Source organism: Limulus polyphemus, unplaced genomic scaffold, assembly GCF_000517525.1.
Source record: "Limulus polyphemus unplaced genomic scaffold, Limulus_polyphemus-2.1.2 Scaffold2642, whole genome shotgun sequence".
NCBI classification, from domain to species: domain Eukaryota; kingdom Metazoa; phylum Arthropoda; class Merostomata; order Xiphosura; family Limulidae; genus Limulus; species Limulus polyphemus.
The window spans coordinates 1,603-13,082 of record NW_013668252.1 but is presented as its reverse complement, the minus strand read 5'-3'; the positions used below and the strand labels follow the sequence as shown (position 1 = coordinate 13,082).

At 31.5% G+C, this 11,480-nt stretch overlaps 1 protein-coding gene across 1 annotated transcript in view; it reads left to right on the top strand.

The window, feature by feature from the left end:
- The window catches only part of LOC106467515 (E3 ubiquitin-protein ligase UBR3-like), a gene marked incomplete at its 3' end in the record, with an annotated part of 72,699 nt that extends 62,364 nt beyond the window's left edge, over positions 1 to 10,335 (top strand). The window contains exons 26-31 of the mRNA XM_022395713.1: positions 1,138 to 1,268; positions 2,504 to 2,580; positions 5,191 to 5,299; positions 6,075 to 6,172; positions 9,439 to 9,563; positions 10,237 to 10,335. Coding sequence (XP_022251421.1) covers positions 1,138 to 1,268; positions 2,504 to 2,580; positions 5,191 to 5,299; positions 6,075 to 6,172; positions 9,439 to 9,563; positions 10,237 to 10,335 — 639 coding nt within the window. The remainder of the gene's footprint in view (positions 1 to 1,137; positions 1,269 to 2,503; positions 2,581 to 5,190; positions 5,300 to 6,074; positions 6,173 to 9,438; positions 9,564 to 10,236) is intronic.
- Positions 10,336 to 11,480: the final 1,145 nt, after the last annotated feature.

The window sequence follows — 11,480 nt, the reverse complement described above, 5'->3', positions numbered from 1 at the left end:
TTGTAGATCACTGCATCATGTCTCTGTCATTAAATGTATTTGTAGATCACTGCATCATGTCTCTGTCATTAAATGTATTTGTAGATCACTCCATCATGTCTCTGTCATTAAATATATTTATAGATCACTCCATCATGTCTCTGTCATTAAATGTATTTGTAGATCACTCCGTCATGTCTCTGTCATTAAATATATTTTTAGATCACTGCATCATGTCTCTGTCATTAAATATATTTGTAGATCACTCAATCATGTCTCTGTCATTAAATATATTTGTAGATCACTCCATCATGTCTCTGTGATAACATTGATTAATTGGTATTGCTGTTTTCAGTTATTCCAAAAATCAATCTAAATATTGCCTTCAAAGTTGCTCTCCTTGTAAGTAATGGTTGGAGAAACACTGTACTAATCAATTGACAGGGATAATTAGTTAAAAAATAGCAAATATCACTAATCACCCAGCTTCAAACTGAAATAGTTTACACAATACACCTGTCAAATGTATTACTGCTTAATGTGTGTGTGTGGTTAAATTAATAATATTGTTGATTTGTTAGGAAGTTTCTTTTTATTCAGATATCCGGTATATAATAGTGGCAGTTAAGAATTTAATTTTGTTAGTAAAATTTCTGTTTTAGAAGCATAAAAAAAAATTTGTTTACATTAGAAACTGAGTTATGAGATTCAAATTTTCTACTCTACATGTGGACATCTTCCTTTTAAGTCACTGATTATTCAAACTACACATTATGTTACTGTATATATAATCAAACTTACTAGCAGGATGAATGTGTCGCAAGTTTTACTTGGTCAAAATCTCTTAACTGCCAGCATTATTTTTATCACAGTTTCGACATGATTTCACATTTATTGAGATAAATCACATTATAATAGTAAATTACTAAGAAAAGTAACTGTTTGTCTTTTAGTCACAAAAGTACTTGAGCAAGTATAAGTGTTCATGCAAAAGAAAAAGGTTCAATTCACAGCAACTGATTGGCTGTAATGTTATGCCTTGTATTTTCCTATAACCGAGTAATATTGGGAATTTTTTTCTGGATTAGCTACTTCATTGGAATAAACCCCTGAAACTTATTTCTTGAACCTAATGTGTCACACATGGTTTTTCCACAGGTTTCTTCTATTAGAAAAGCAATGGCCAATATTGTAGAAGACCTCACAAACAGCACCTATGCACAGTTTAGATCCAAGTATTCTTCTCCTAACTCGCATAGCCTCTTCCTATTTATTTGCTCTATTGCCCGGTAAGTTACCCTTGTATTTGTCTCATCCATTTAAAAAGGCTAACCTTTTCTTAAACTTTTAATAACCATGTTTTACATCTTCACAGTGGAAATACATAAAATTGCATATAACTACGGACAAACCTTTTTACCCATTGACCAGGGTACAGTCCACCTCCGGCAGTTGTGTGCTGTATACAGTGTCGAGCTTGCAAAAATTCTGCACATGTTTAAAGCAGCCACAGTCAACGAATTAAATGGAGCCCTAGGTTCAGCATGAAAAATTTGATGAATTTCTATTTAATATTTATTTATTTAGGTTGTGAAATTTCCAACATTTTATTATGAAATAATGATTTGAAAAAATAACCTAAAAATGCTTTTATTTTAGACTTGTATTTTTTTAATATGTGATTTGGAAAGTTCCATCTTATATATTCACTCAGTTTTATCTTGTTTGATATTTATCATTAAGTTTATTTTAATACTGTATTTTGCTTCATTCAACTACTACGTCATTAACTAGTGATTTCACCTTTCAACAGACATTGTATGTTGTCATCAATATTTTTGGTGGAGATAAATTTAGATAAAAAACAACTTATTTATTAAAAAAATGATTTGTGTCATCTCAATATTTCTCATCACAAGTCTTAACTTGCTAAATCTAATATACTTCCTCGATGTCTTGTCATAGAAGAATATTCCTTTTACTTTCAAACAGATATAACACAAAAACATTATCAAGAACGACTGGAACATTATTAAAAGTTATACAGACTCTCGGTCCTCTTAACTAATTGGGAAGCACTTTAAAACTTTGACTTCAGGTTGCCTCGTAATCATAGCTCAGTTATTGAGGAAGCTGGGTTAAAAACACTAGTTACATCTTTTGAAGTAAAAGTGTTTCCTAAAGAAACTTGTTCAAGTAGAAACCAAGAATTGTAAAAGGTGGATACATTTGTCACCAGTATCTCTTACCATTCATGAATAGAGTATCAGAATATTGTGTTTGTTGTTAATAATAGTATTGTGGTTTGATAGCTTTGATACAAATTTCTAAAGATTAATTCACCTTGAAGTTTTCCTTTCTAAACCTTTGATTTTTCCAGAAGTAAAAACCTAAATTCACCTTTGTGAACATACAGACTTAGTTTTTCACTATATCTGAGATTATAAATTTTGTTTAGCTATTTATTTAACAACAACAAAAAAACTAATAATCTTTTTCACTTTCTGTATTAATTTTTTTTCAGAACCAATCTTGAATGTGAACTGGTTTACCGAGGAGGTACTCTGTCCTCCATTCAACCTCCAAAAAAATCATGTTTTGGTGAGTTTCACACCATGTGCATATGCTCAACTAAAAGTAATGTACTATTCCTCAGTGTTAAAAATAAGTCTATGATTGTTGTTACTATTGTTGGTGAACAGTCAGTAGATAAGAACTGCTAACTATTACACTGAAGATTAGATCAGTAGTGATGATACAAACTTTTATCAAACCCTTTGTAGCTGCTAAGTTTTGATTTTTTCTTTATTTCTGCTGGTTTTTTTTTGCCTGATATTCTCTTTTTATCACTCAGTATGGCCTAGAAATAAGTTTACAAATCTGTGGATCCTAGGGTCCAAGGTTACTGTCCCATTGTGGCAAAATTGCACTTCATAAGCGAGTCTGTGGTTGCATTATAAGAATTACTGTGAAATCTCATTGTGTGATCAGTAAAGCAATAGTTGGTTGTTAACTAGCAGCCTTCCCTCTACTGTATCATTTTAATCACAGATATCTGGTGCAGATGGCCCCTTTTGTAGCTTTTACATGAATGGCTAATTAGATCAACTATCATTACCAGCGATACAATATTGTAAAAAACACATTAGTTTATGGGTTTTTTTTACATTTAATAATGGATTAAGAACAAAATTAATTATACTTGTGTAACTTAATGAAAGTTAAACATCTACAGGGGTATGTACAGTTGTGTGACATGAATGAAACCAAGGTTTCAACATCAGCTGTGAGGGTAAGGATATCATGACATTTTAGTGCTGACAAATAATTATGTTCTCAAACATTTCCTAGCACAGTGAATGACTTTATTCTAAAAAAATTACAATGAACTAATAAACTATCGCACTAAACTTGATTAATAATGAAATTGAATAATTTGCTGGGAAAAAAGGCTATCATTATATAGCAAATATAATCACTGTTATTTATGTTTGCACGGGTAAAGCTTTTATGACGTAATTTTAGTGTTCAAGGTGTTTGAACATGATAAAGGTTGCTTTTATAATATTCCAATAATATAATTTTTATACATTTCTAAACCTTAAAATGAAATAATTAATTACTGCATCCTTTCTCCAGCAGTAAAATGACGTAGAACCGAGGGTAAACATGATTGTGTGACATAGATAAAACCAAAAGTTAAACATCAACTACAAGAATACGTAGAATTGTATGAAATGGATAAAACCAAGAGTTGAACATCAACTACAATAATATGTACAATTGTATGAAATGGATAAAACCAAGAGTTAAACATCAACTACAAGAATACGTACAATTGTATGAAATGGATAAAACCAAGAGTTAAACATCAACTACAAGAATATGTAGAATTGTATGAAATGGATAAAACCAAGAGATGACCATCCACCACAGGGGTATGTAGTAAAACCAAGAGTTGAAATCAACTACAGGGGCTTTTACAATTGTGCAAAATGGCTCAAAATGAGAGTTTAATATCAATTCCAAGGGCATGTATGATTATGTGAAATGGTTGAAAAAATGAGAATTAAACAACAACAAATACAGGGGTATATACAGTTGTGTGAAATACATAAAAACAATAGTTAAGCACCAACAAAAAGAGGTCTATATGCTCACGAGTAGCCCATGTATTATGTAATTTGGTAGGGTAAGGTGAGCTACAGATTTGCCAACTGAGTATGGAAACTCTCTAAAGATAAATTTGGGAGCTGAATCGACCAAGTCTGTAGCGTGAGAGTTAATAGACAACAGTTATCATCCTGTGTACTCCCACAGAGATTTTTGGATAACTTCTGCTACCTTTCAAACTCTCTGCACTTATCAAGGTTCACAGTCAACATTTCTGACGTTCTGTCAAAACTCTAAACTTTATAACAAAGTTGTAATATTGAAATGTGTTATAATAAATTGAAATATGTTTTCAGTGTTTTCTCATTCATAGATTGTTGGCACATGTTGTAATGATAACTGCTGCATGAATGTTACTGTTTTTTTTATCACTATTGTGAACTTAGTAATTCTTTATATCTACCAGTATTTTATATCCACGATATTGATATGTTTGTATCCATGATTATTTGCTGTATTCAGTAATATGTATTAGTACATATTTTGTTTAGTTTCATACCAGTTCATGATAAATTTGTATGAAAGTTGATAAGTTCTACTTTTGATATTCCTCTAGCTTTAACCGCATTTTGCAAAACTTCTATTAGTATATTTAATAAAAAAAATAAAGTTTATATTTGACTCTTGGCTACAACTTCTATTAGTATATTTAATAAAAAAATAAAGTTTCTATTTGACTCTTGGCTAAAACTTCTATTGGTATATTTAATAAAAAATTAAAGTTTATATTTGACTCTTGGCTAAAACTTCTATTAGTATATTTAATAAAAAATAAAGTTTCTATTTGACTCTTGGCTAAAAGCTTCTATTAGTATATTTAATAAAAAATAAAGTTTATATTTGACTCTTGGCTACAACTTCTATTAGTATATTTAATAAAAAATAAAGTTTCTATTTGACTCTTAGCTAAAAGTTCTCTTAGTGTATTTAATAAACACCTAAGTATCATTATGTTGTATGATCTTGGCAGTTTCTTATTAAATTACAGACATGAGACAAGCCTGTTTGGACATTAAATATTGTGTGTTTTGATTACAGTCCCTCTTTTCCATGTGTTGGCCCTTAATGCCAAAATGTCTACTCCACTGCCGTATGCCCAGGTGTGGTCACAACTGACAGGATTGTCAGTCGAGGATCATCTTTCAAGGTAGTTGCAGCCGTGGAAATTCCTGAGTTAGAAAGTTTATTTTGTTGATAAACACACACAAATTTGTTTTTACTTTCTATTATAACATGAAACTAGTTATTTTCGTACTTGAATATCACAAATATTCGTATTTATTTCATGTTGCAACATAAAAAAAAAGAATTGTAGGCTAGTGATTGAATGACTCAAGTGTTAATAAAATGCTTATCTCAGATGTAGAGTTGTGACACTTTGTATCCTTGATGTTGTTACTTAAAGGTTAACACATTGTAAAAGTATGTAACATTGTCAAAGGCATACATTAACTTCTGTATCTTAATTGTTTAGTCATATGTTGTTTTTTCTTGTCCAAACATCTGGCTTTATTTAATAATACTTTTTCAGTTTACAGTGTACTGTTTACTGACCATGACCCTAACGTATGACCAAAAATACCATTAACGGGGATCGTACCCAACTGATTAAACAATACATTCCATTATTTACAAATATAAATATATGAAGAGTATATTCAATTAGCTATGCGTGATAATTTTTTAGTTTTGTTCTAATACGTTCAGGTAATTGTTTTGATTGAAAGTTAATAACTGTTTTGTGTTGTATTGATAACCACTAATGTATAAATAATTCTTCGTATGTGTAAGTGTGCCATTGTATAATGTAACTGTGATGATGTTTTGTTGATGATTATTGAGTGTTATGTAATACATTATTAGTTACTTTGATACGTTGAACCATAATTTTAATATATTTTAACTATTAACTTCTTTTCTAGTCTTGCACCCATGGAAAGGGAAGTTCCATTGTTCTTGAGAGATACTCTTGCTATTCTTCTTCAGATTGTTCTTACTTTACCTCTTAATGTAGACAAAGGTAAGCAGGATTTTTTTCTGATAGGTAATATTAAGTATGTATTGGGGCACAATGGAGCATACAGTGGAAACTGTAGGCTTTCATTCTCCAACTGATGAGAAGATAGTGTATTTCCTGCTTTTTTTTTAATAGCTTCTGAATATCCCAGGTCCGGCATAGCCAAATGGTTAGGTAAACTGTCGTGGAAGTAAAGTGCTTCTCGCAGGGTGAATTTCATTCCCTCGGTTGTTATTGTGTTGCAAAACTTTGACCAAGGTAAACTGTCTTGTAATTAAAGTGCTTCACACAGGGCGAACTTCATTCCCAGGGAGACAACTGCCGAGGGGCCTGGGCAAATGAAACCTTAAAGCCCACAAGGCATCTTTAGGCTATACCTTCATTTAATGATAAAAACCATAGTTTTTGGCTTTCTTTGCATATAGACGCTTGATACGTTAAGAACGACTGAAATAATAATTTGAGTAATAATTAATATATATTTGTTACTTTATAGATTTAATAGATATTTGTTACTTTATAGATTTAATAGATATTTGTTGTTACTTTATTAACGTTTTTACGTTTATACCGTGAGGTAAAAACGGCTGCTACTATGATTCTGTCTGGTTTATAAGCTCGTTGCTGTTCTAATTTACGATCTTCTTTTTAATAAATTCTTGAAACTGTTAAAAAAGAGAGAGAAAGGGGACCCGGCAAGGATGTTTGGCCCAGGGCCCATGCTGGCTCTCAACATTCCTGAGTATCATATTAAAATATAAGGTTTTATTAAAGTAAATAATCTTAACATGGTACTTCATGTAAATTTCTTCTCATGAATTACATTAGAGCAAAATTCCCTTGATTCGTTACAAAACAATTCAATAACAGCTTAGTTATAGATACAACACTGTCTTAAACGTGCTTATGAATATGCAGAATAATACTAAATTGTTTAGAATATTATAAAAAAATATCTGTAGTTCATATGATTTTTATTGAAAGTTTTGCACCTATTTGAATAACATGCCTAGAGAAGGTGACTGAGAAGTGAATAAATCTTTCATTGTTTTTAAATGCTCATCAGTGCACAAGCTTAATGTATTGCATTAGAGATGTTTAAAATATTCTTAAGTTTGGAATTTTAGCAGAAGTGATCAATTTTTAAGAATAACCGTAATTTGCAATAATTTTGGGAAATAAATGTAGTAAAATGAAATCACGAAAACACAAAACTGGCTTATCCATTCCAAAGTCTTTACTTGAATTTTGCTGTATTTTAACTTTTTTGCCACAAGATGGGTCGAATCGACCGACCTCGTAACCATTTTATACTCGTTATAGTTTAGTTAAGATTTATTCATAAATATGTATAGTATTCTTTTTTATGAGTCAGAGTAAAAAGTGATTTCCACTTTCAGATTCAAAATACTTTTCGTCATCTCATAAATCTCAAATTTTATTTGTGTAATCTCTACTTCAACTTTGGGCATGATGGTGGGTAAAACAAGATACATGGCCTAACTAACTAAGGAATGAATATTTGCTGTAAAATTTATATCAATACTATAAATGTAGCTACCAGTTTGGCCGCCAATTTTGATTTGATTCCTTTAAGTCACGCTCAATCCTTTAATTGGCCACCCTTTTTTTTTCACACCACATAAGAAAGTGACACTCGATAGTAACCAATTTGATCAGTTAATATCATTAGTATTATGTGTGTTCAAGTGGAATAGTAGGAATTTTAATAATATCTTGTTTTCAATAACTTACTTATAATTGTTTTACTTTTTTTTATTTCTCATGAAACTAAGTTATTATATCAGATGTAACTAACGACAACATCTGTCTCTGTTACAGTATATGACAGTTGAAAGTGTATCAGTTACTATATCAGACATCACTAACAACAGCAGCTGTCTCTGTTACAGTATGACAGTTGAAAATGTAACAGTTACTATATCAGATGTAACTAACGACAGCATCTGTCTCTGTTACAGTATAGACAGTTGAAAGTGTAACAGTTACTATATCAGATGTAACTAACAACAGCAGCTGTCTGTTACAGTATATGATAGTTGAAACAGTAACAGTTACTATATCAGACGTAACTAACAACAGCAGCTGTCTCTGTTACAGTACATGACAGTTGGAAGTGTAACAGTTACTATATCAGACATAACTAACAACATCAACTGTCTCTGTTACAGTATATGACAGTTGAAAGTGTAACAGTTACTATATCAGACATCACTAACAACAGCAGCTGTCTCTGTTACAGTATGACAGTTGAAAGTGTAACAGTTGCTATATCAGATGTAACTAACGACAGCATCTGTCTCTGTTACAGTATAGACAGTTGAAAGTGTAACAGTTACTATATCAGATGTAACTAACAACAGCAGCTGTCTCTGTTACAGTATATGACAGTTGAAAGTGTAACAGTTACTATATCAGACGTAACTAACAACAGCAGCTGTCTCTGTTACAGTATATGATAGTTGAAACAGTAACAGTTACTATATCAGACGTAACTAACAACAGCAGCTGTCTCTGTTACAGTACATGACAGTTGGAAGTGTAACAGTTACTATATCAGATGTAACTAACAACAACTGTCTCTGTTACAGTACATGACAGTTGAAACTGTAACAGTTACTATATCAGATGTAACTAACAACAACAACTGTCTCTGTTACAGTACATGACAGTTGAAAGTGTAACAGTTACTATATCAGATGTAACTAACAACAGCAGCTGTCTCTGTTACAGTATATGACAGTTGATAGTGTAACAGTTACTATATCAGATGTAACTAACAACAGCAGCTGTCTGTTACAGTATATGACAGTTGGAACTGTAACAGTTACTATATCAGTTGTAACTAACAACAGCAGCTGTCTCTGTTACAGTATATGACAGTTGAAACTGTAACAGTTACTATATCAGACGTAACTAACAATAGCAGCTGTCTCTGTTACAGTATATGACATTTGAAACTGTAACAGTTACTATATCAGACGTAACTAACAACAGCAACTGTCTCTGTTACAGTATATGACAGTTGGAACTGTAACAGTTACTATATCAGATGTAACTAACAACAGCAACTGTCTCTGTTACAGTATATGACAGTTGGAACTGTAACAGTTACTATATCAGTTGTAACTAACAACAGCAGCTATCTCTGTTACAGTATACTACAGAAGTTACTATCCAGAGTAGACATCTCTGTTTTATGGTTTCTTCCTTGGAAGATACTAACAAGTCGATATATCTGTTTTCAGCATACTACGGCTGTGTGGTTCAAGGACTCTATAACTTGACGTTTGTTCGAGGTCTTGCCCAGGTGTCTTGTTACCTAACACAAGAACAGAGGAGGAGATGGAAACAGAAGTATGCAGAATCCCAGGTACATTTAAATTGTTTTCTTTTTATTGTTTATTTAGGAATAAAAAAAGTCTATTACTTCGTATTCTTTTATTATTTACCGCGTATGATACATTCTTTTCTGCTCTTGTTCGCATGTTTCATAAAGAAAATAGCTTTCATTAACTCCTTCTTGTTGTTTTTTACTACATGTCATATCTCGTAATATTTCAAATAGAAAGATATTCAAATTTCTTTTTGTACAATGGAGGATTCTAAATTAGGTAAGTTTGTTAATTGGTTTCATGTTCAGTGTCATATAAACATTTCTTTTTTGCTGTTACCTCCTGTGCACTAGCTTGCCACATGAGGTAGGAGTGAACAGATTTTGGCTTACGTGAGATAGCAGTGTTCATTCAGTGGCTGTAATTTTTCACTGCTGACTCTTAAACTATGGTATACCATTGTTACTCCTATGTTACTAAGTTTTAAGCTTTTTTCAGAAACAAATGATAAGAATAATAGTTAATGCTCAAAAAAAGCAAATTGAAGTATTTATCAATTTCTTAACAGATTTATAAAATACTAAGTGAATGCAATATTTTTTTCGTCAACATTTGTTTCTTGATTATTATGGGATGTTTCTACAGAAACAAAAAAAATGTACAATGTTTTCTTACTGAATGATTAAGTGTGTTTGACACCAAATTTTTCAGGGTCATCTTAACAGCCTGGGGTCAGTCTTAGGACTAGTAATAGACCATCTAGAACACAGTCCTCTTTATATAGATGATGAAGATATGGATGTTGCGATAGTAAGTAGTTATATTAATGTTTATAATGATTCTTAGATGTTGCCATAATTTTAATCTTTGTGACTGTTGGATTTTGAAATCAGGTACATGGTTTTTCAGAATCTCACAAATTTTGATTTGTTTTTCTGATTTCCAGCAAAAAAAAAGTAGTAGTTTACAGATTTTTACTGTTTATTACAACTGAAAATAAGATTTCTACCATTCCGTGACAAGGTTAATGTTTTTATATAAACACTAATTTTTAAATGTTTAAATAAGTTTGTCTATAGATATGGGGGGGGATATTGTATTTTTAAATGTTTAATTCAGTGTTTTGTACAAGGTCAGAATTTCAAAAAACTGTTTAGCAGACTGAAGGTTAGAATGGAGGTTGTCTACTTAAGTTTTTTTACTTCCCTTAATCTTTTGTTTTTATATATGTGTGATAAACACTGAAACTTTTATTTCACTAATTTTTTATGACAAACTTTTAAATGTACCCAAGGATTGTGTTAGTTTCGAGAGAGCAGCCATAGTAAATTATAAATAAGAATTTTTAAGAAAATATGTATTTTTGGAGAGGTCACTGAGATCTCTTTTAAGATCACTTTAAACCTGATGAGAAATGTTTAAAAGAGTGAAGTATACGTTTTTTAAAACTCCCATTTTGTTGCTAAGAGCATTAAAAAAGAAACACAGCTGAAAAATTTGATATTTTGTACATCAGGAAAACTGAATAATTGATATGATTAGAACAGTTTATGATTTGTCTGCAACAACAACAGTTTGTTTTACAACATTTTGATAATTTATCATTACTGACATAAATCGTTTAATGTTTCTGGTTTGCACTACACAAGTTGTCGTGTCATACAGAAGGTTACCAAGTCAAGTTACCATGCCATACACAAGGTTACCAAGTCAAGTTACCATGCCATACACAAAGTTACTAAGTCATACCCAAGGTTACCAAGTCAAGTTACCATGCCATACACAAAGTTACCAAGTCATACCCAAGGTTACCAAGTCAAGTTACCATGCCATACACAAGGTTACCAAGTCATACACAAGGCTACCAAGTCAAGTTACCATGCCATACACAAGGTTACCAAGTCATACACAAGGCTACCAAGTCAAGTTACCATGCCATACACATAGTTACCAAG